This window comes from Mercenaria mercenaria, chromosome 4, assembly GCF_021730395.1.
Source record: "Mercenaria mercenaria strain notata chromosome 4, MADL_Memer_1, whole genome shotgun sequence".
NCBI classification, from domain to species: Eukaryota; Metazoa; Mollusca; class Bivalvia; order Venerida; family Veneridae; genus Mercenaria; species Mercenaria mercenaria.
Window position 1 is genome coordinate 11,302,599 of NC_069364.1, and position 26,344 is coordinate 11,328,942.

A 26,344-nucleotide genomic window follows, 5' to 3' on the forward strand; every position below is an offset into this window, starting at 1 on the left:
TGATGTAGAAATAAAAACACAAAAAAAAACAACATTGCAAACATTTTTTATTTCAAAATTCAAAAAAGACATGTTTAGGTATCCGAAAATTAATGCTATATTTCTGAACTTAATGACTGACAGACATATATGTTACGGAAACACTAGAGAATTAATTGTTTTTACTAATTTGTACATTCAAAACAGGTTACTCGAGGTAAACTGCCTTAATCACGAGTATAAATCTACGTTGAAACGTCGTTAAAATTATCAGAAATACAGCTTAAGTGTTTATAAAATTAGGAATAATCGTTGGGAAACCAGATCCTGTATTTTTAACTTTTAACAACCAAACATACAGTTTTGACAGATTTATGGTATTTTGAATGATAGGCAAGTCTTTATGTTTACATTCTTGGACAGAAAGTAAATATAGCACCGATTTACTGTATATTCGTTTAAATAAAGGTTTTTAACTCCGCAAATAGACACTTCTCATTATGTCCTTTGATACACGCCAAAAATGTGAACTGAATACAGTTAACTCGGATATTCCGAACCAACTTTCATAAAATTAAACTGGGACTTTTGCTTCAACGCGAACAATATCGTTTTTATGTATTCACGAATAGATCTTTAAATTGCCAGTAAGAAGACAAAAACGCTCATTTTGCATAACATTTTTTTCAGCTTCCGTGACCTCAACGTTTTCGACTATTCCGAATCACTGTTGCTGTTAATCATTTTTCTACCTGTAGATGTCTACCTACGGACACTAGTTTAGTTAAATTGGCTTGGAAATGCTTATGGTTTTTAACAAAAACAATAGAAGGTTCCGATAATCACAACATGAAGAGAAAATTAACAACATTGTCCAACTTTGCCAATGTTTATAAACTTATTTTGCAGGAATGAACGTTGTCATCTACATGATCTTACCGGAAAATGAAAAATATATAAGCGTTGTTGGATTGTGGCTATCTAACTTTATTGTTCTAGGTAGCGAAAAGTGAAGACCGTCAAAAATACCTCATTGTAGAAAAAATGCATTTTTAAGAACATATGGTAATTGGGTGCTGTTCTTTCATGTCCTAGTTTTCATCATATATAGCATCACGGTTGACGAAACTAATGCGTCGAATGATTTAATTTTAAACTAGGACGTTGTTTAAACATTTCTTTTTATTTTATTCTTAGTTTTCAAAAGATACAATATGCTGGACCCCTTCAAAGTAACGAATAAAAAAGTTACCAATCTGAAACCTGATGCAGTGGGAATAAACGTAGAAAAACCTAAATTCCCTGATTCTGTTCTAGTTTTAAAACACAGAATCTTACCAAAATTTGCCAGGGAATATTCTGCAAAAAAGATCCGTTTGAAGCATACAATGCAACCATAAAAGAATAACAGCAAAGAATAATAGCAGACTCGGTTTGATTGAGTTTGTTCATGAGAATGATCTAACAGAAGCAGGTCTCATTTAAACTGGTAAGTACTTTTAACATGAGAGTCGCGATAACCTTAGGTCACTCGCCTGATCATGCTTTTCTGACTGAATATATATCATGGCACTGTATCCATTAAGCAGTTCACTATATAGAAAAAGCTGTTTAAGTGGTATTCCTTTTTAACTCAGTTAGACCTTTTAAAATGGTCAAGCGAAACTTCAAAGGAGTAGCCACATATGAATGTTATTGACCAGATTAGTGAAGTTACAACAAGCAAGTCAGCATAATAATCTTGTTAGGAATCGTTCTATATCTCGCTCTGGTGGCGCCTAAAAAGGATTGCACAAACTTGAGGGAGGTTCACACCAGGATACAACAGACCAGTTCCAAATAATTCATAAAAAGAAGAGAAGTAAGATAGACACATAAAACATGGTACAATTTATGGATTCTGTGACCTAAATTTAACTCTTATTGGCCAATTAAAGCGTGTATTTCACTACTTTTTCCAAAGAAAACTACATTGTACATGTTTCATCCATAATATTACAGTGACTTAAAATTGCTTTTGAACTAACAATAAGCTTTGGTAACATAAAACAGTACGCTTTATCCAACGATACACGTCTAGACATGTTTCAAGGTAATGAAAACTGCAATGGCAATATCTTGTCTGGTAAACTATTTGAATAAATGTTTCAAAATGCTAAGATTCAAGGAGACTGACTTTAAGAATAGAATACACAATACCAAAGCAATGTTTTTACTATGAATTCAAAATTAAAAATAATTAAATCTTACAATTATTAATATAGCCTATATGCCCTGGTTACGGAATATGGGATAAATCGAACAGTAGGACAAATGTATTGACTCTGTGGAGCGAATTGTACATGACAAGCCTCTGATAGGCATTGCAGAAAACTAAAAAGTCTTGACTTTTAGCAACTTCTCCATGTTAAAAAAGCTTGAATTAAATTAAGTGTAAACAAAAGATCATATTACACACTGTAGCATAATGGCCATTTACGGAAATCAAGTAATAAATGGTCTGACAGAACCTTTCAAACATATTCTACAAAAATCCAAATCAATTTGGTAGGGAAATGAAGAAAAAAAAGACAAAGTAAAGTGGTATTTCTTTATTTGCATTAGTCATATATGATTCAGATTTTTACGAAAATCATTGTACGGCAATAAAAACATATTGACTGAAAGAAAATCTTTTTTGTTAGAAAAAACATAGTATTTTTGACAGTGTATTTTCTTGTCAGTTGATACTTCTTGTAGCAAAGACGGCTTTTATATGTCCATTCACTGTTTTTCTGCATACTGGGCACTTTGTTAGAGCAGGGGCACATTGTGGACAGCTGACCATGTGACCACATGGCAGAAATATTACATCTGCTTTGCTGTCGAGACATATTTTACACATCTGGTTTTCCTTCAGTTTTTGGTTTATTTCAAGCAATCTCTCAAGTGGTTCTAAAATGAAATTTACATCTTTCAAATTGGAATTAAATACACAAGTAGTCAAGGGACCGGACTGCATTGCATGGAGAGTCCTAGGTCTGAATATAGTTTTATGACCAAAACTGTGACAATTTTGTGTTTCAAAGGAAGTCTAAAAATCTGTTTTAACTAGTCCTAAGTTTATGACCCCAAACAATTCTAAGTCAATGACTGCTATTGAGCAATCTTAAGATAGCTTTAGGGTTGTTTTAAGGCAAATACCATTTAGATTCAAAGATGATCGCCTTCATTTGTTTCAGAAAAATCTTGATTGGCAACACTAAAAAATCTCTCCGTAAAATCTGAACTTAAAGGCTGAGGATATTTTCAGATTTCTTGAGAAAAAGGTTGGGCTGTTGCAAAGTCTCTCTCACAGATTTTCGGACGGTAAAAAATGTACCACCGTATTGCATTTTGCAAGCATGACGTTAGGAATGGCACACTTTGTAGGAGCCGGTAGTTATCTAAATGTCAAGGGAAGTAATCCGAATAATACTAAACTGGCTAGGGACATAGATTAATGTTCTTTAATGTTTCTAAAATGTTGGACACCAAATGTTACAGGGTGAGTAAAATATGATGTCAGTCTGGGGTTCAACAGTACTCCTTACTTTCAGGGCGAGCACTCTACTAACTGAGCAATACAACCTCCCTACACGAAACTCCATTCCTGCCTCCAGCTTTTCAATAGTTTAATGAAAGAGCTCCTGCTTCCTGTGAGGAAGGTCATTAATTTAATCCCTGGTCCTGTTTGCAGGTAGCTTCCTTGCTTGATGCTCGGCTTTAAGAGGATAGCTCTAGGACCAATCAGCTCGGTGTCGGAATATTGTGAATGGTTTTGTTTGTTTGTTTTGGGGTTTACGCCGTTTTTCAACAGTATTTTAGTCATGTAACGGCGGGCAGTTAACCTAACCAGTGTTCCTGGACTCTGTACCAGTACAAACCTGTTCTCCGCAAGTAACTGCCAACTTCCCAACATGAATCAGATGTGGAGGACTAATGATTTCAGACACAATGTCGTTTATCAAATAGTCACGGAGAACATACGCCCCGTCCGAGGATCGAACTCACGACCCCGCGATCCGTAGACCGACGCTCTACCTACTGAGCTAGGCGGGCGGGTGGTTATCATAGTCTGTAAGGAGGACAGGTACGTCGTGTCAATTGCCGAATGTATTACACTTAATGACAGTTACTTTCAAAATTCTAAGTACAAAATGCTATATAGTTTTAGTACGCTATATTTTTTTTAACTTTGGGAGAACAAATTGGTCCTAAGTCTAAAGTTAGGACTAAGTATGTGACTAAAGAAAGGATTGTTTATTGAATCAGTCTTAAGTACGAACCATCCTATCTTTGATCCTGGGTCCTGTGACTTAGGACTAACTTCAGACTCTCAATGAAACGCGGACACGTTTTATAAAGTTCATTAGATTCATCCTGGGTTCTCTCCTATGTATGAACTTTTAAAGCACAGCCCTTTCGAAGTATATACAGAGTAACTCAGGTGTATTTTATTCATTTTATGTCAAAATTATCTTATTTTTATTTAGCTCAGATTCTAGGAATAAAGGTGAAACTGATTAATAAGTTGATTTGGAAAAACCTAATTAACAAATAAAACTTGTGAACAAGCCCAGGGTTGCGTTTCAAAGAGAGTCCTGTGTCTTAAAACATTACATCGATACAATTATTCTGACCAAATTTTAAAGAAGCTCAGTTAGCAAAAAAAGCTTCTAACGCATACACATGGACTTTCATAGAATTGACCTTGTGTCTTAGGTTTTGACCCTAGATTATACATTTTTTCACTTGACCTTATTTTCAACAACACACTCATGTACACAAGGTGTTCTTTTAATGTAACCGAGTGACCTAGTTTTCGACCCCAGATGACCCAAACTCAATCTTGACCTAGATGTTATCAAGGCAATCTTTCTTTTCAAATTTTATGAAGAAAAATTGAAAATACTTGAGCATTACTCAGTTGAGCTAAAATGTCAATCAAAGGCCTGAAGGGCCTGAAAGTCGGCTAATGATTGAGGACTGGTAGTATAGTCTACCAGTTTCAGTTTGTTTTCAGTTTTTCCCCCCAACAAAACGGAGATTTTGTTACAATAAATGAAATGAACATTCAGTCGCTGCCTAATAAAACTTTTGACATTATACAAGTATTTAAACCCAATATATTTCTCTAAAATTGAAGAGTGAAATAAAATTTTATTTCGCAGAAATAAAAATGTTGAAAGTACAAACTACAATTTGACAGCTGACACTAAGATACTGCCCATGATTATATATATTTTTCCAGTAAACATTTGCCTCCGGCATTGCCAAAAGAGGCAATTATCGGCTGGTATATATTCGCACATGATAAAATTTGAATATGACAATTTATATATTAAAATTTTACACACAATTTGTAACGGATGGACGAAAGAAGTGTTCAGATATTTTACAGATAATGGGCCTGGCGATAACCGTGTCATATATTAAGTATTGTTCAATCATATTAAAAGTGGTGTCAATTTAAAGTATACTTACTTTTGCGTTTAGAGATACATGTATGTAAATGTTGCTGAGTGTCAATATACAGTGTAACCGATATTAATAAATGCAGTTCTTTTTTAGTTAAAACCATCATATTTTCTTTTTCAGACCTGTTAACCCCTTCAAAATCATGTATGTAATCCCGAAGTCCATGCACTTTCAATTATCCATTTTGATTCATGTAGACAGACAGGCCCAGGCTGGGCTGAAAAATGTTTGAGGCATTTTTACGTGGTCGGTAGCAGGGTGGGTGAGGGGAGGGGTGTTTCTTCCCGCTTTAAATTGCAGTCAGATTTTGAAATGGGCAGTGTGGCAGGTGGTAAAATGGCAAATGTATCAAACTGTAAAGTGGCAATATGGGGGAAGGGTGTGGGAGGATACCCCCTCCTGCAAGAAGGGTTTGGGGTATCACCACAAGAAGTTTTTGAATATGTAGACCCTTGATACAGCCTTTGGTGCGATTTCTAACTGAAAATTTTTTGTTTCAATTTCTAAATATTACCTAGATTCTTTTTAGTATTACAATATCCAAAGTATGAATGACTGTCACTTCATCTTTTTACTTTCAGAGCATGCCTCAGGACTAGAATATGAGTCTGATATAGATTCTATGTAGGTGTTATAAAAATAAATTCTAGAATCATTTCTGTTACAATAATATCTATCATGTCTGTTACTTGAGTGTTAAAATTTCATAACACAGCTCGATATTTACCCAATATATTATATCCGGATACGATTACACTTTTCTAAATCTCCAGTTTCAACAATATGTTTTACAAATTGTGATGATACGAAGACATTTAGCAGCAATTGGCAGTATCTGACATTGAAGTTTACGGTTAAATTACCTCTTAGTTAAATCTTTTGATAAAAAAGTTGTTTCGTTTCGTCAAAGCAGCCAAACATAGACGATCTACTTTCGATTTCAAAAACTACAAGAAAATACAATTTAATGTTTCTCGAAAAATAAGAAATAAAATCATTTTTAATATCAGTAGTAATTAAACAAACCAGTAAGAGCTTCTTCTTCCGATAATTTATCCGCTTACTGACTGCAAAATTCAACCCACGCAAAGTCGTAGAAGTGTTGTTATAAACAGGTCACGCGTGTTCGCCGACAAGTGTCCAGAATGTAGTAAGGATTAATCTGCGAAGTCTCGCGGAAGAATTAACGTACTGCACATATCTTATTCGGGTCATTTAAAATGAAGCTGTCATAATTTAATTTCATCGATGTGGTAAACTCTTTGACAAGTGACATTCAAATGCTTTTAGAGGTACCCGACTCAATAAAATGCTAGCAGTATGTTCTGGAACTATATTTTGTTTTTCGCTGGATGTTACGCAAGCTTGGTAAGCCTGCACAATTTATAAAATGCACAGCGCAATAAATTTGTTATTTGCGCAATGATTTTAATGATTATTTTTTGAAACGGACAGGGTAACAAATGGATAATTTGGCTAATAAGTTAATATGCAGCTTTTATTTGAATTTGTGAACATCATATTTGCTATTTTGTGACAAAAGGGCATAAAATTCGTCACCATAATCATATGCGCAAATGTATTACCAAATCCCGCAAAATCGTTATGCGTGTTTATGCTTAATGAGTTACCGCGGAAGAAAATACGTGGCTTTATCCGAGTATTGCACAATTACAAGCCAAAAATTTGACAGATTACATCGTATATTGGTCATAGCAAATAGGATTGACATAACTGAACTTCATTCGATCAATGAACTCTTTGAAATTAGAGATAATCTAATGGAACTACATCACTTCGCTGTGTTGTGAGGCCATTTAATAAGAATGAGAAATCGGGCGATAGCAAGGACTCGTCAAACGCTTGAAAGAGTTTAGCCGACTCAAAAATGCGAATTTACCCCTTAGTGTATCCTTAAGTATTTTGGAATTCAAACCAGTGATATAGGACAAGTAGCACATATTGAAGATTCTGACAAATCAATGGTCATGGTTACAATGAAAACTATATATTGGAACACGTAGAAAATACGCACGGCTATGCATGACATTAATCACTTGCAAGATTTGGTGAATATTTGCATAATTGTAAACAGCAAGTAGTGTAAACAAGGTCAAATTAAAAATATCAAAAGTCCATAACTTCACTGAAAATTCATTGAAGCTTAGCATTATATCAATAATATGCATATAAGACTTGGAAGTGATCCCTCCCGTTTGGTGGAAATCAGCCATATTATATAAGAAAAGTGGCCAAAGTATCATCAGATTTTAAATATCAAGGGTCATACTCAGCTGAAAATCCTTGAAACAGAAATTGCTAGAAATATGCAGAATGAGGTTTGGCACTTATCACTCGTGTGGAGTTTGGTAAAAATCTGCTCAGTTGTACAACAGAAGTGGCAAAAATATCACAAAATTTGAAAAATAAAGGACTATAACTCTGCTGCAAATTACTGAACCCGAAAATGCTGATGACATCAATAACTAGGCTTGGTAATGATCACTCCTGTGATGTTTGGTGTCAATTTGCTCAGCGGTGTCGGAAGAATTGCGTGGACAAACTTTCTTACAGACAAACGGACTGCAATAAATCGATATGTCACTTCCACTCTAAAGCTTTTTTGTAGGAGGTTGTACTAGGCCTTTAGCGATTTTATCACAGTGAGTCTGACTTTGCGCTTGCAGGCCTCTTGTGATCCAGCTCAAAGGCAAATACCTCATCCAAGATCAAACCACTGTCATAATAAACCTATTAAACATACTAAATAGCTGTTCTTCTTTAATAAATTATTCTATATAAAACTGTATATAAATTTCAAATGGCCGCAGCACACATCAGGACCCATTTTTAATGTCTGTTATGCCATACTAAATTGATATGTCGTTCGTCGGAACTACCGCATCAGTAATTTCAATCCCGAAAAGAAAAAAGAAAAAGCACCCGTCCGTACGTACATAAAAATCTCCGATTTTTTTTTCTGATTTCGCGGTCCGGAATGATAACGGCAAAACATGTTTTATTGGTTTTTTTAATGCGTCAAGCGATATTGATCGGAATTCATGCGTCCATAATACATGTAGCTAATGACCCAAACTCAAAAAGTCAGGAATTATGGTGTTGTTCAATATTTGTTTTAAATCTGGAGTGTCTGTGCTAGCGCCGCTCATGGCCTCCGATGTGCCGGTAGGTGATGAAGTAGGCATATTCTACGATTGTCCAACACAGTGAAAAGAACGAAGCCCGATGTGCACGGGGAAATTGTTCAAATATAAAGTTTTCAAACCATTTGTTATCAGTTGTTTAGTTCACTATGTTAGATCTAGAGCCAAAGCGGAGAGCTATCTTAAAAAATGTTTATTCACAGATACTGACCAATTTATCACATCGTCTAGGTCTAAAAATGTTTGAACGTAACTTCTTTAGTACAGAGGTCAGATATTCGATGAAAATACATATAGTCAATTTTAAAGTTGTATAGATTTTCTAATAACTAGCTCAGATATAAAAATAATTTCTAACAAACTCTATCCTATTGTAATCCCATTTTTCTCTGTTTGCATATTGATTGGCTGTGAATTGATTGAAAGAAAAACAGAAAAAATAGATCTCCCCAACTCTAAATTTCTAGGTCAATCAAAGCACAACAAATAACACTTTTAAGGGTGGCCATTTTAGGATCATCCTTCGTCCGTCTGTTATCATTTTTGACTGAAATGAACTTCTACCACAAAAACTTAAGCTAGCCTGATCTGTTAAGAAATTATTCCAATGGGATTCGAGCAATGTCGAAGCGTTTGTGTGCCTAAATACATTTGGTCTCATTGGTCAAGTGGTTTATTACTTTCCCCTCATCTCTATGGGTTGGAGTTTCATTAGGGGCACTAAGTTTCTCATGTGTCGAAACCATCTAGCTGTGTTTCAGAAAATATGTTATTACACCTGCCCGTTTTGACTTAAATATTCCTCATCCTTTGCCGTTAAATGGGCATGCCTTCAGATTAATGTAGAAATATCAAAATTAAAAATTAAAAAAACTCCATCCCTTAGTCATTATAAATGCAAAATAAAAACAAAGTGATTCAGTGAGTTTTGGCAAGAATTTATTTGCAAAATCATTCATATAGTCTTTAAAACATATAGAAAAGCTATCTACTGTGTTAGTCACACTGTAAATATTTGATTTCTATGTAATTTCTTATTATATATTTTCTTAATAAGAAAAGTTAATTTCATGTATAATGATAACCGTCTCCTCAAAGGTCCAAGCTGGGATTTTTTTTTTTAAATCCCACTCGCTCCATATAAAATCTATCCGCCTCTGAAGCAATAATGATGAAGAGAAAAAAGTAAAATAAAAATTTCGCTCATTCGCTCCCATTTTTGTTACAAATTATCCGAAGAACTATTAATAAATTAGGTATGACCTTAGAAAATAAGGGAAATAGAAAAAAAACTGAACCTTCTTTTATTTATATGCAGTTCAATTTTGCAGCAGTATTTCAGTTATGTAATAGTGTTCAGTCAACCTATCAAGTGTTCCTACATTTAGTGGCATTCTTTGACAGTTGCAATTAACACTTTCAGTAACAGTACTGACAAGTCACCGTTGAAAGTGAGAAAGAAACAGAGGTTGAACGACCTCAAAAATGTTCTTTTTCAAAGTTGTTTGCGAGAATACATCTTCATTTACATCTACGGGGATACTCCCAAAAACCAATTTCTGTTCATAACTGGGAGTGCTGCTATGTGAAAGATACATGATATGCGTGTGTTAAGAGAGTCAGAGCAGTAATATATACAGCTTTGTTAAGAAAAACAGGATGATGACAATAGTACATATACGAGTCTAGATCAGATGAGAACAAGTCTCCTTGATGTTATAAGGTAAGGCGCTCAAGAATCTGATCGTGCGAGGAGGTGTGGGGTGACTTCGTTAATTTGTTATTGTATTCTTGAAGATGGAGTTATAAAGTTTACGTTTCTAGAGACTGTCAGGTGGTTATTATCTATTATCTTATTATCTACAGAGAGAAGGTTGTGTGATATTTTGTACAACATTATTAGGGATGCATGTAATCTGCTCTGTTCTAATGTGTTCAAGCATTGATGTTACGCTGCTTTGGTTTGAATAATCATTCATAACATATCTGGCTGAAGCTCTTTGTAGTTTTTTTTTTTTATCTCTTATGCTGAGTTTTTCTGCCATGGATGCCATATGGTGTACAGTACTCTAATTGTGCGCAGACGTATATTCTGTTTTCTTTTTACGAATCTGAGAGTGTTACTAGCTTTTGAAGATATAGTTTCAATATGTTTTCTCCAACTAAAGTCATCACTAATGGTAATCAAAAGTTATTTAACATTTTCTGTAGTTTTTAGTTCTTGGTTATTTTATTTATATGGAAAAAAACAATATTTCTTTTTGTTAGAGATTCTTCTGATTTCGCATTCATCAGGATTTACGTTCCCACTCCTCTAATTTTGTCAAATCATCTTGAAGTATGTTAGAGAATACACGCATATAGCCAGGGATTAAACTTGTGATGTTTTGATTTATATTCTAGTTCTCTATCTTCCGGGCTAGAAATATATAGTATCAGACGTTAAATTCTCAAACCAAGCCATTACTGGTTAAAATCAAACTGGCTACATTCGAAAGCTTGTGAATGAAAATGAAGTTCTTCCATTAACTTTAACAATGGGGTTTCAATACTTTTCGCAAGCATAATTCTATTTATTGTTCTTCTCATTAACTTCCTTTGAGCAAAATTTTAAATCTAGTATGGTGTTGGCATTATCTTAAATTTCACAAAATAGGAAACACTGAGAGTAAATTGGTCAAAACATACTACATACTTAGAATAATCAGCCCCGACCGTCAGTGCAAATATTGCCGCCAATATTGCAAATCACAGGTGAATGATCTTAACACAACTGACTGGATTTTCCGCAGTTACTCTTTATAGTCAGCACACTGCTAAACCCTGGTTATCATATAAGTTGAAGATCTCTATCTCATGCTATTACCTAATTTAAACAAAATAAAAAAGTTTTTCTGAAAGCTTTGTAACAACGTTAAAATATTGCTTAATAAATTCCATTTATAAGCAGAAATATAGTTTTTAATTACGTTAATATTTCTTTGGTACTTAGGAAAATCACAATATCAAATCATGCCAGACAACAGCATAAATCTGCAGTATGTCAGCTTTTTCTTCTGGAAGTTGAACAGCGATCCTAGTCAACACTGTAAAGGACTGTCTAGGAGTATGGACTTACCTTTTCCATGTATTTTTGGTTATTCATATCTTTCATTTAGTTGAAAACGAAAATTCAGAAATATTGAATCAATGTTCACCTTAAACTTGAATCTTTTGTAAATTGTTCACAGATGCCAGCTTTCACTGGATAGTAAACATGTTGATTTCGAAATGTACATAACTGTGTAACACCAAATAAATATAGAATTTTGTGTCGATTAACTTATTATATTATAAATCATTGATAAAAGATGAACAAATGCAACAAATTCTTCAATGAGTCATCTGAAATAACTTGAAAAGAAAAAAAAAATTAAAAAAAAAAGATGATAAAAAAGACCTACTCATCGCACTTATACTGTTAATTCGCTTGAAGAGCAGTTCGTTTGATACATGTAATCAATTAATAAAACACGAGTAGAAGTAAATCTTCACTTGTTTCTCGTAATAGTCAACAAATGTGCGGAAAACATATACAACCATCTTCCTACCTAATTAAAATGATGTCCTCAATATTTATGAAAAAGACTTAAGGATAACATGGTGTAATAGGCCTCAATTTCACCAAAAGCGTACATACAACTTGATAATGTAAGCTTTAAAAATGTCAAACGATAGAAATAAGGTACATATTGACAAGTTATATAATGACAGAAGTTCTCAAAAATTTCTTTTAGATTACCTCCCCTGATAATTTTGATTTTTCTTGAGTTATCTCCCCTGAAAACTAGAAACAAGAGGGCCATGATGGCCCTATATCGCTCACCTGTTATCATTCCACTTGAGGACAAGAAGGTCCTCAGAAAAAATATCGAAGTCCAAATGACAGGAACAACAAAGGAAAGAAATTTAACCAAAAAGAAAAAAAAATCTTACAAGGTACAGATATGTCAAAATACACCTAAAAATTGGAGGTACCATCCATGTTGTACCACAGAAAAGTGGTCTTGGTTTTTCCCTATGGCCAATAATAAAAAAGTTACTAAAAATAAGCTATTTATAGTAACGTAAAAGGGAAGTAATTAAAAAGAAAATTATTGTAAGTGAACAAAAGAAGGATCTATCAAATAAATATGTTGACATAAATGAAATTTCAGATCAGTATCTTCATTAGTTACGGAGATATATCCATTTTAATTTGAAATAAAGGGAGGTAATTTGACACAAAATCAGTCCATAGTTATCTACCCTGATTGGCTCAGTCCAACTAATGACAATAATGAAATTTCAAATAAGTCCTATAAGTACTTACTGATATAAATCCATTTTGACTACAATCAGGGGAGGTAATCAGATATAAAATAACTCTGGAACCTACGATTGGATCTGATTTGTCATGGAATCCAAGATTTATTGTTGTTAAAGATATTTTGGAAGTTTGTATCAAATAAAACCATAAATGAAGTCTCTATATGGCTGCAAAAGCCAAAATAGCCAATTTTGGACCTTTAAGGGGCCATAACTCTGAGACCCATGAAGGAATCTGGCCAGTTCAAGAAAGGAACCAAGATCTTGTAGTGATACAAGTTGTGTGCAAGTTTGGTTAAAATCAAATCAAAAATGAAGTTGCTATTGTGCAGACAAGGCCAAAATAGCTAATTTTGACCCTTTCAGGGGCCATAACTCTGGAACCCATTAAGGGATCTTGCCAGTTCAACAAAGGAACTGAGATCTTATGGCAACACAACTTTTGTGCAAGTTTGATTAAATTCAAATCATAAATGAAGCTGCTATTGTGCAGACAAGGCCAAAATAGCTAATTTTGACCCTTTCAGGGGCCATAACTCTGGAACCCATAAGGAATCTGGCCAGTTCAAGAAAGAAACCAAGATCTTATGGTGATACAAGTTGTTTGCCAGTTTGGTAAAAATCAAATCATAAATGAAGCTGCTATTGTGCAGACAAGGTCAAAATAGCTGATTTTGGCCCTTTCAGGGGCCATAACTCTGGAACCCATGGGATCTGGCCAGTTCAAGAAAGGAACCGAGATCTTATGGTGATACAAGTTGTGTGCAAGTTTGGTTAAAATAAAATCATAAATGAAACCACTATCGTGCAGACAAGAAATTGTGGACGGACGACGGACGACGGACGAAGGGCGATCACAAAAGCTCACCCTGTCACTATGTGACAGGTGAGCTAAAAAATGATTTTCTCCTTTTCCCTACGGGGAATTTTAGATTTCTTTTTGATATTTTTATCAGAATCATATAATGCAGCTTTCTACTGCAAAATTTTCTCGAAAATCAAGTTCAGATTCTCATAATCAAAGAAATTATATATTTCCCATAGGCATCAATGTTAATACCGATTATCTCCCCCCCCCCCCCCCCCCCCCCCCCCCCCCCCCCCCCCCCCCCCCCCCCCAAATGAAAAAATTTGAAAAACCTCTCGGTGAAAAGTTTTTAATTTTGAATGTCTTTAAAGTGACAAAATTTCATTTAAATATTACCATCCAGTTACAAGATATGAAATATGGCTATTACACCATGTTATCCTTAAATCAAAATGTTAAAATATCGATTGGTTACTGTATATGTGTCATTTCGGTTATGTAAGATTCATCTGATATTTTTTCGTTATGAACATTTCTGAAGAGAACGCATGTTTTTTGAACGATTTCGACTCAAGATAAGATGTGAATACCCCAATATGGCTGCAAAAAGGAGGTCTGTTCACTCCTAGACATTTTCTAACTGGACTGTTTGTTGGCACGGATCTATGCAACTAGCACCAGATTCTATAGGTACTGATCCATAACAGATACCATTTTTATTTTTTTTATCGTAGATGTGCTTTTAAAGCAAAAGTAAGGGATAGAAATTTGTAGGCAACGCATAAAAATGTCAGGGATTAAGTGACCAGGTGATTGCCTAATACTGCAGTGGGCTTGGGGACATAGTGTCTCAAAAGCGTTCATAATGTATGACACTACTTTTAAAAGGTAAAGGTAAATTCTATTGCTTTGTGAAATAATTTATATCAGCACTGTAGAGCCTTTGAGCGACCCTATTTTAAGAACAGTTCAAACTAATTATACCTTAGCCCAAGCAATTTGCTTGTACTCATTTATAGGTGGGTCGGCTGAAGCAATCGTGATAAAGTGCCTTGCCAAAGGACACACCGCATTGGGAGAAGCCAAGATTCACAAGGGCCCTTTACCTCCATAGGAAAGCGTCTTAGTTCGCTTGACCACTGCGTCCACTTTTCACTGAGAATTCTCCCTTTTACTGGAATTATTAAAAAAGAAAATAATAACTGTATCACCCGATCAAAATAGTTCTCTTAACAATATCCCGAGGGTTTTTACTAATGCAGACACACTGTCCATTTTTGAATTATATTATTAGCACAAACATGTTGCTGTATATCCGGTTAATGGTAGATTTACCTGTATTCACTGTCATCCAACTAATAGATAATTTTATATTTAGCCATCCCCTCTACACATAGATGAATATGCCGGTTGACTGACACAATACGCATCGAAACCTTAGTAAAAACTGATTTTCCATCGGAATTGAAATCATAGAAATAGTTCCGTTCTTTCTTAAATCCCGTTGCTTTCCTTGTTCTACACGAAAGAAAACTTAGCACAAAAATGAAATTTCTACCGACTCCCTGACACTCCACTTAACGATATTGGTTACAAAAGCGGGTGCTTCCTTCGTTACATGGAGAGAGATCTTTACACCCTCTGGTAAAACAAGGTATAGACAGTCCGACCAGCTATGTAGCTTTCATGCGGCGCTTCCATTATTTTGGTGCAGACTAATGACATATTACGGCAAACAGCGCGTGCGCTTTTTAACTTCAATGCGTGAGAACAAATTGATCCTATGTGAAAAATTACGACTAAGTCTGTGACTAAAGACAGAATTCTTTATTAAAGCGGTCTTACGTGCAATCCTTTTCCATCCTAATTTTGGTCCTAGGTCCTAGACGTACAGCTAAGTTAAGAATCTCCATGGAACGCGAACAAGAGTTTTTTTATCGAATTTAACGGCGAGATAATATTAATTAACATAAAGACGTTTGAAAAGGCTAGACAATGAATTCATTCTGAAGATCATTGGAAGCATAGAGCTCAACCAAGCAAATAGCATACTTAGGAAAATTAGCACACAGTACGTAATTCGTTAAAAAGTAAAATGCATTAACTTCGCTGAATTATTCTTTCGCCTCTATGAACATCGTTAAAATTGTGTTAAATGATAAAACAAATAAATAAAACTCTGTCTAACTAATGCCGGAGCAGTATGTCATAGTGATAATGCATAAATCTTCATATAATTTTAGTACGCACCACATACCTATTTCTTCGTTCAAAGTATCACTATCAACCTGTGCAGTTTGGCTGTGATCTTTCCCGTCAGTATCAGTAGCTTCTTGGTTTTCTTCTAATTCGAGAAGTATTTCACATAAATCTTTGGCTTTGAACTCGTTATTTTCTGTATTTAAAGAGAGTTTCATTAAAAACCGGTCATGTAAGTCACAATCTGACAAATTTCGAAAGAAACGATACAATGACGAATTACATTTTGTTTATTTATTTATTTATTTATTCATTTATGTCGTTAGGTTTAACGTCGAACCGACACAATTATAGGTCAGCGGCTTTCAGCTTTAATGGTGGAAGAAGTCCCCAGGTGCCCCTCCGTGCAGTATTTCGAGCGGGTACCTGGGTAGAACCACCGACCTTCCGTAAGCCAGGTGGATGGCTTCCTCACATGAAGAATTCAACGCCCCGAGTGAAGCTCGAGCCCATATCGATGAGGGGCAAGTGATTTGAAGTCAGCAACCTTAACCACTCGGCCACGGAGGCCCCTACCGTAAGCTCCGTATGGCTTCCTCACATGAAGAACTCAACACCCCGCGTGAGGATCGAACCCATATCGATGAAGGGCATTACATTTCGTCTATAAACGATAAAGCTACACGGATGATTTTGACTTATTCTTACCATATTTGTTGGTGTATATGTCGATTGCTTTTTGGACCATGTGATCTGTGTAGCCTATCTCTTTACAACTTTGAGCTGCTATACTGTCTATCAAATTTCGTTTTGCAGAAGTGTCAAATTTTACCTGTAAAATAATTTTAGAATTGAATTTACAAACACAAACATTAAAAGCTTTGCAAAGTAAACATAGAGCAATGATCAACTTTCTTTGTTATTGTGTAAGAACATAGTAAATTTTGTAATGTAAGTACGTTACCAAAGCTAGAAAAATGCTGCTCTTTATTTGGCAGTTGGCGCTCTGTGTTACTGCTTAACCATTTATACATTATGTTTGAGATATTTCACGAAATATTTCGAAGAAACTTTAATGTTTCATTGAGTTGTACCTACATTTTCAAAAGTCCCGTCTTCTTCCGGTTTTTCACCTCGGCTGAGTTTTTCTACATAAGCTTGTCCTTTGACCAGTAGAATGTGAGGACATTTTGGGTACCATTTAGCATGTTCTTCCATAGCAACATCTCCGCGTTCCCAATTTCTTAATCCACCTCCACAGAAATAACATCTCACGCTATCGCCGACACCTGTAATTACGTTTTGAACAAGCAAAGATTATCTAACAGTGTATTCTCTTAAAGATGATAAGGCAATGTACAGTAAAAACTACAGCGTTTGTTAATTAAAAAGATGACCATATACTTCTTCACTTTAATGTGCATGGTTCCTCTGAAGGAAAGTCACACATTTTACAAGACAATCTAGACAGACACAAAACCGTAATCTTGGAATAATATTTACAAAATATCGATTGTTTTAACGTGAAATGATGTTTGAAGGTACATTAGAACAAATGTTTACCTGTAAATACCAACCCAGCATCAACTAGGTCAATCTTGTCGACTGGTAGGTATTCTGGCCAAGCTTCGAATGATTCAAGACGTTTCGAATAGACTGCATACAGGGGAAATTTGGGCTTTTCCACGTTGATACCAAGTGCAATAGGAGGTGGTCGTGTTGAGTGGTTTGAGTCAATGTTCACGTTTTCGGACATGTTCTTTAGTGTAAAAAGTGTTGTGTGTACATCAAGTGAAAACAGATTATGCCATTTGTAAAAGAAACTTTGAATACTGCAACAATAACACTACTACTTAACTACTAGTATAAGACCTCTTCAGTATCCCATCCGAAAGTGTTCATCTATCACACCTGCCGAAACTACTTCTGCAACAACAACTAATACATCAAAAGCGACAGTTACTGCTACTGCTGCTACTGTTGTTTCTACTGTAGCTACATATACTTTAACTCCTTACACAACTTTGTGACTACCACCTCCATTACCGTTACTAGTACTGCTGTCACAATTACTACTACCACTAAACCTTCCTCTACCACCTGTTGAGATAGCGCCTATTAGTAACTGCAGCCCCGGACCTACATTACTCCAGCAAAAATGAAAAAAAGTGTGAGGATGGGGAAACTAATAGTCTATTCTTACTTAATGTTTGAGTAAAATTGAATAACGCAGTACATTTGAAATTTTGAAAAAACAAATTAAAGTCATTACATAATGCATCACATACTTATCCATACTAGTAGATATTGCATGCATCTCATTATATTGGTAATCGTAGGAATTAACCACTCGTAATTACAAAGGGTCTACATGATGTTGTATTTTATCCGAAAACAAATTCCTGGGCGGAAAACGGGGCATTCGGCCTATGGGTGTGGTCATTTATCTACTGCCGACACAGGTTATCATTTAATATAAAAACAAACTATATAGAATTTTGTTCAAGAATTCAAAATAAATTCATATGTTTTGAACAGACAAACAATGTCTATTACAGTTCTTTTAAATGTAAAGAAAGATAGTTACTGAGTACTTTCCTCATTGTTTTGGAGTAAATATACGAAAACTATTGTCGCGGAAAAGTTGAATATAACGGATTATTAGGAAAGTGTTTTGATGTATTCTTCAACTTGAAGCATTTTTTTTTGCACAGAAGTTGAAAATAAATCATAGAAATTATAGATTGATGATAAATCATAGATGAGTGACAACGATTTCAGGGTCGAAACATATTCTCCAGAATGCGCTAGAGTACACTGTTTAACGTCATATTCGAAAATAGCAATCATGAGAAGCGTCCCCCACACCACCCTTTCGAGCGATACCACCACAACTACTTAACCCTTACAACTACTACAACAGCAACTACTATAATACTACTTCTACTACTTATACTTCTGCTACTATTACTACTTATACTTCTACTACCAACTCTCACTACTTTCACTACTACTATCAGAACCATTTCTTCTACTACTATAATTATTATACCCATTTCTGCCACTACCACCACCACTATAACTACTACTACCACTGCTATCAATATCATTATTACTATCACTATCACTATTACTGTCACTACCACCATCAGGCACTTTTACCACTACTACTACTACTACTACCACTACTACTACTACTTCTACTACTAGTACTAAAACGACCACCGCCACTATCACCACCACTATTAAAATTACTACTACTTCCACCACTTCTACTACTTCTTCTTCTTTTATTACTACTACTTTTACTACTACCACTACCACCACTTCTACTACTACTACCGCTACTACTACTACTACCACTATTACTAACACTACTTCTACTACTACTATTACTACCACTCCTACTACCATTAATGCTACTACTATTTCTACTACTATTACTACTACTACTTCTACCACTGCAACTACTACTGCTACTTCTACTACTACTTCTACTACTGCAACAACCACCACCACTATCACTATCACCACCACCATTAAAATTACTAATATGAACTTAGGTGCTACCTAAAAGGCAGAGCTCCCTTGAAAAATCACCAGTGCCCCTTGAAAATTAAAGGAGTGCTGCGGAATTATCTGGAATTATGGATCTGTTTTAGGAAGTTTATGTTCTTTTAGATCTATTAAATTTTAAGAATTAATGATAATTCATGATTTCTGACTGAATGTCTTAGAATGCATTAAGATTAAATCTTGACATGCGGAAACTCTACATATATGCTATATACGAACTAAAGAAAGTTTTAAACCCAAAAGACTAGCCATCTTTAAAAGTTAATGATGAGAATTTTACCCAGAGAAAAACTCTGTTTGCCGAAATTCTCGAAAACCCCTGTTTTATTTACTGAACTGCTAAGTAAGCAGTCTAAGACAATTTTTTTTGTTAATCTTTTAGCACTAAAGACCAGGACGGTAGTAGGAACCTTCTTTATGTTTACTGATAATTCATAATCAGTAGTTTTTCCTAGTGATAAACTCTGGTCAGTGATTTTTAAGCTTGTGGATGATATATATGTGAACGGGGAGAAGAGCATTATGTGCTTTTCACAGTTCAATGCCTGTATATTTTGATCCCAAAAATCTTTTTTTTTTTAAAAAAGAAAATGTCTTTTCTATTGACTACTGTATAGACAGTACACTGGAACCTGACATCATCACTAACAAAACACTTGAATGCTTAGTTTTTACAATACTTCCAAAACTAAAAAAAAAAACTGAAAAAAATGCTTCTGGTGAGGATCGAACTCCCGACCTTTGGTTTTCAACGCGAACTCGCTAACCTCTGAATCAGCTACGGTCAGCTAAAGTCAACATAATGGAAGAGACCATCAGAAATAAATAAAAACAATAACAAACAAGACGACCAAGATGGCCCTTGGTTGCTCACCTGAGAAACTTATCACAATGTATACATGTTTAACCTAGAGATTTCATGAGAAAAAAAATATTCTGGACAATTTTCAGTAAGTTTGGACCAAAAATGTGGTCTCGGGAGTTTAAACAAGTATTTTCTTTGATATGACCTAATGACCTAGTTTTTGACCCCTGATGACTTATATTCAAACTCGACATAGATTTCATCAAGGCAATCATTCTGACATAACTTTATGAATCAAATGAAAAAAACAGCCTCTATTGCATACACAAGGTTTAACTTTGATTTGACCAAATGACCTAATTTTTTACCCAAGATGAACCATTTTCAGACTTGACATGAAGTTGTCTGTATGTTTCTTCGTCCACCCGTCTATTTGTTTTACAAAACGTCCTTCTGTCCCTTCGTCCGTCCGTCAGTCAGTCTATTCATCAGAATTTGTATAATGAAATTTATATTTAAAGATACACGAGTTTAATTATCGCTGAAATTGAAATTAACAACAGTTTTTTTTTTAACTCTGCCATTAATTGTTAGTGTTTCCCGAATGCCAGGGCGCATATTAAATTTCAATTATCAAAAAAATATTTTTTCATAAAATAAATGTTTTAAACAATAAGATTTAATAAATATAGGTTTTTTCATGACATCGATTTTAAGGGAATTTAAGAATTAACCAATATCTAGGCTTGTGAAATATAAATATATGTTACTACGTTGTGTTTTTCTGAAAGTGACTGACGAGACCCGTTAGATTAAGTTTCGTATATTTTATCTCCTTTTTTCTATTTTAACCGTTTGATTCATTTTAATTTGTTGGGTTATTTGCGTTTTTGTCGTCCCCAGTAACACGTATTAAAAAGAACATCCCCCCATATACCATGCACACACTTACGAACTCTTAGGAGTTGACTCAACTGTCACTCAGCAGGACCGTAGGAAGCATTTTCAGATCGGGGGGCACACATTATGAAAATCAGCTAAATTTGACTCCCTGTCAAAACATTGCCATAATCGGTCAAATTATTGGGAGGCCCGGCCCTCCCCAATTCCCCTGTTCCTACGGCCCTGCTCACCTTTATGAATACAAAAAGACGTGACCGTTAGGCAGTTTACTAGTTTTTTAGTATACTCAATGAGTGGTGTTGGAGTATTTCCGATGAATATAACCCTCTGTATAGGAGAGAGTTGATATGTTTTTGTTTTGCATCTTTCTTTGACATGCATCTTACCTAGTTATGCCTTACGAAATGTTCTTGTTGCTCTGACAACATCAAATATTACGCAAAAAAACACACACAGGCAAGCAAGTATGCATATATGTCAAATGCATATGTGTTCAAAGACTGGAAACGCAGTATCATTTTCCTTCTTAACCAGCGTTCTCTCAACCCTCAAACCATATTCATAAAAAGCTAAGAAATGCTTTGACAAAATAACTGCATACGAGTATTGTTGAACGTATGTGAAAAGTCTATACAATATTTTCCTAAGTAAATTCTTGACACATTTAACTACAAAACTACAAAACAGACAATATCTTACCTAGGCTTTCGTCCTAAAATCCTTCAGAAAACAAGGATTTTCCGAGTGAGTATTTTATATATTATTCAAATGCTGGAAAAACCGTCTGCGCGATACGACGCATTGAATAGGAAAAATACTACATTCATAAAAAGGATAGGTACAGGTGATAAATAGTAACCTTTCTGTGTATACGTGATACAGATCACCTGCTATTTGTTTTGCAGAGACGCTATTTTTGGACCTTCTTTACAGGTAAACCACCCTTTCAGTGACCTGTTTTTCCGATACGAAGTAATAATTTACGCAACGATTTTGTAAAATACACTGAATGAACTTGTTTACGTTGGCCCAGTTTTACAAGACAAAAGGTTGATTTAGATATCGTTGAAACGGTTAATATTGTCATTTAAATCTTAAATGAATGGCATTAAGGTGGTGGCGTGGATGTGAGAAAAACGGAACCCTCTCTTACATTAAAGGCATTGTCCTGCCTTTTGCTGCAGAAAATATAATATGCAGGTTTAACTCATAAAAATCTAATAGCTATATTTATGCAACAATAACATTCAAGAACTTTATTAAAGATAAAACAAGACAAAGTAATAACCACTGTCGTCTACTTTTACTCAACATGCACGTATAATGATAATCTATCAACTTTAGTGACGGTTGTCAATTATGAATGCTTGCTACATTTAAGTAGCGTGGATGTGAACCGTCTAAAACATTATAGGTATTGTCCTGCCTAAATTTCAGTGCCTTTTACTGCAGACGTTTCTTTTAAATAATGTATCTCGTGTTTAGCTTTCATTATGTAAAACTTGATTGATTCGTACGTAGTTGAGTTATTGGAGTCGCTCATTTAGAATCAACCTATTATTGACTGAATGACTTAAGTTCAATTCCCGGAACCGACCATGCCTCTTTAATTAACAAAATAAGATAATTTCTTACGGAATGTGTGACTCTAAAACTAGTACTTCCAAGGAACGAAGCAAGGCTTATCAACTGTCTGTCACACACTCTATTACGTGATAACGCTACAACACAAGACAACATGACACCAAATCGAACAACGTGACACTTTTTTGAGATTTTTTTTTCTGTTTTCAGCCAGTATTTTCAATTTTGTGTGTACACAGTGTGAATCCATAAAAACCAGATTCCTATCGGGTTTCAAGGATAGAATCAGGTATCTAAAGGAATGTTTTTGAATAAAAGGACCACCAAATGATCATATAGAGATGGCTGTTTTGCGTATTAAACCGGGGATTGTTTTTCTCATTTCTGAGGCAACAAGCTTGGCATTACCTTCAATAAATAGCCCAATATTCTATCCTTTTTGTCTGCCAAAAATCCTGGCGAGATCTCCATTACTTCTGAAAATACGGGGTGTTCAAGTCGAATTTGTTGACCGCAAATGTTCTGTCTGACACCACATGAGTCACAGAAAAGGTTTTTATTGACACCAAGTTCTGATTTTAAAATTTTCTGTCTGACACCAACATTTGATCATACGTTTTCTTGCCTTCATATGGGTTTACGTTATTATGTAGCAAAATCGGTCGAAAATTTGCCTTCGTGGTGTATATGTGTGTATAATGGGGTCTTCCGTCATTGGCAGAATGTATTTTCAGTGAAATAAGACTAGTCTAAGTCTAGTATAAAACCTTTACATTTCAAGAGGAAATTCAGCACGATTTCATTTTTCAAGACACTAAATGTGTCGAGAAAGTAAAAACTCTAATAATTTGAAGGTTGTGCAACTCGGAGGGGTTCTCATGAGTCATTTTGACGGGGTTGTTAGGCACAACCCCCATATTATTAGAGGTTTTACTTTCTCTACACATTTAGTGTTATAAAAAATGAAGTCATGCTTTCAAGGAGACTTTTGGAGGATTGAAGGGAGGGAGGCTTAGGACAACAATCAGTATGTAGCTGCTGTCCTCATGGACCTGTTCAAGGCCTTCGGCTGTCTCCCACATGATATTCTGCTGTGTAAGCTGGAATTCTATGGCCTCCCAGAACATTCGTTTTGTCTTCACACTTGTCTAAGAGGAAGCAATAGGTCAAGGTTGGTGGGGTCGTCAGCACTCGGGCCCCTACTATTTAATGTCTTCATCAGCGACATTTTTTACTTTATTATTATTATTATTATACCAGATTTATATAGCGCCCTTTTCATGATCAATTTCACGTTCAAAGGCGCTTTACATAGTTCAAATGCAGCCACACAGGGCGCATAATTCATCCTCTACTAGTACAGACACAGAGCGATCTGACCAGAGGGACAGAGTGAGACAAAGCCCCCACGACAGAGAGATCAGAAATCAGATACAGGCTTGTCCGGCTAACTTAGCCTAGCTCGTTGCGAATAGACAGCCTGGTTCTTTAACGTGCCCAGTGTATAGCACTGATACACGCAAGGATTGCCTGGGTTCCTGACCAGTACACCTCTAGTTGGGTGGGAAACACTGAAAAGCGTTTCTGAAAATTCCCGAGTAGCTGCCGGGGATCGAACCCCCGACCTCAGGATTGGAAGGCCAGTGTGCAAACCACTGAGCTATCCGTCCACCACATTGTACAATTATGCTGACGACAACACACTTTCTTTGAGTACACCCAACTTTGAGCAGTTGACTGAGGTCACGCAAAATGAAAGCAATTTACTTATAAATTGGTTCTCGTCTAACTGTATAAAGGCTAACCCTGACTAGTTTCAGGCTCTGGCTGTTTGTAAAAAGACACATAGTAAAAATCCAGTTATTTTGTATTGATAATTCACAGATTAGCTGTGATGATGTGGTTCAGCTATTCGGGGTCGATATTGATTTAAACCTGAGTTTTAATACCCATATACAAAATATATGCAAAAATGCAGGCCAACAGCTTAACATTCTGAAAAGAATAGGTAGAAATTTATTTAGACTCAATAGGCTCACCATCTTTTCATTCTTTTATTTTGTCTAATTCTAATTTTTGCCCGTTAGCATGGCAATTTTTGCACCAAAAGAAACTCTACTATGATAGAAAAGATTCAGCAAAGGACTTAACGCTTTTAATATAAGGATTATACAAGTACATATCATGATCTGCTCAATAAAGCCAAGTTAACATCTTTGCACATACGAAGAATCAAAATCATGGCCACTGAAACCTTCAAAATCTAAAACCAGTTAGCCCCTTCAGTTTTGGGTGATCTTTCATGTAAGAGAAATGTTTCTTATAATTTTAGATATATAAATATTTTACAGGTACCACATGCTAAAACAACTAGATTTGGTAAGAGCTGCTCTAGTTCTGTGGAACTCACTACCAGAGGAATTTAGACTAACTAACAATTTTAATCAGTTTAAAAATATGATTTCTTTCTGGAATGGCAAAACTGCAAATGTGTTGCATGCAGCTCTGGATAGTTAGCACTGCAGATCTGGAAAGGCATGAATCTTCTCTTAGCCAATCCTATTACTAGTTTCTCCAATTATATGCTTTAATTAATTTGCTTAGTGCATATGCTTTTTATTTATTTAATTTTTTTATCCCTATGTGCTGCGTTTATTTGCTTATATACCATGCTTGTGTTTTTAGTTTTTGCTTTGTGAATGTGCTTTCCTTAGTTTTTATCATTTTGTGTGCTCTTTTGATTGTCTTTGTTTACTATGCTTTCATCTTAGTTCTTGTGCTTTAATTCATTTAATTCATGTATTCTTAACAATGCATTTATGCCTTGAATATATGTCTTGCTTTGTAGCTGTTTGTATTCTGAAGCATATATACAGTGTATTATATGTATATGTAGGTGGACGGATAGCTCAGTGGTTTGCACACTGGCCTTCCAATCCTGAGGTCGGGGGTTCGATCCCCGGTAGCTACTCAGGGAATTTTCAGAAACGCTTTTCAGTGTTTCCCACCCAACTAGAGGTGTACTGGTCAGGAACCCAGGCAATCCTTGCGTGTGTCAGTGCTATACACTGGGCACGTTAAAGAACCAGGCTGTCTATTAGCAACGAGCTAGGCTAAGTTAGCCGGACAAGCCTGTTATCTGATTTCTGATCTCTCTGTCGTGGGGGCTTTGTCTCACTCTGTCCCTCTGGTCAGATCGCTCTGTGTCTGTACTAGTAGAGGATGAACTATGCGCCCTGTGTGGCTGCATTTGAACGTGAAATTGATCATGAAAAATATAAATCTGGTATAATAATAATAATAATAATAGTCGGTTAAAAAGCTCTTATGAGCTTATGTTGCATTATTGTATCCTCTTGCCGACTTTCAATAAAGCTTACTTACTTACCTAACTAAATATATGAAATAAACACCGGCGAACACCTGATAAAAATACATGTTATTCCATTATTTGTAAAAGTCGGTCACATTTTTTGAGCC

General features: G+C 35.4%; 2 protein-coding genes across 9 annotated transcripts in view; both read right to left on the reverse strand.

Moving 5' to 3' along the window:
- Window positions 1–11,475, reverse strand: part of LOC123550980 (uncharacterized) — a 26,638-nt gene extending 15,163 nt beyond the window's left edge. The window contains exon 1 of the mRNA XM_053540423.1: window positions 11,338–11,475. The gene's annotated coding sequence lies outside the window, so the exon portion shown is untranslated. The remainder of the gene's footprint in view (window positions 1–11,337) is intronic.
- LOC123550984 (baculoviral IAP repeat-containing protein 7-A-like) lies at window positions 2,556–22,123 on the reverse strand. Of its 8 annotated transcripts, none has more exons than XM_053540426.1 (6): window positions 21,980–22,123; window positions 17,560–17,755; window positions 17,095–17,285; window positions 16,705–16,828; window positions 16,055–16,192; window positions 2,556–2,913 (listed from the first exon to the last, which is right to left on the reverse strand). In XM_053540426.1, exons 2-6 carry the CDS (start codon window positions 17,750–17,752, stop codon window positions 2,699–2,701), a joined length of 861 nt encoding a protein of 286 aa, XP_053396401.1. In that variant the 5' UTR covers window positions 17,753–17,755; window positions 21,980–22,123; the 3' UTR covers window positions 2,556–2,698. The 8 variants fall into 8 exon arrangements, with proteins under 8 accessions (XP_053396401.1, XP_053396406.1, XP_053396402.1 ...); XM_053540427.1 differs by lacking the exon at window positions 21,980–22,123 and adding an exon at window positions 14,904–14,971 and having other exon boundaries at window positions 2,741–2,913; window positions 17,560–21,945; XM_045339543.2 differs by lacking the exon at window positions 21,980–22,123 and adding an exon at window positions 14,782–14,971 and having other exon boundaries at window positions 2,775–2,913; window positions 17,560–21,945.
- Between the last annotated feature and the right edge of the window lie 4,221 nt (window positions 22,124–26,344).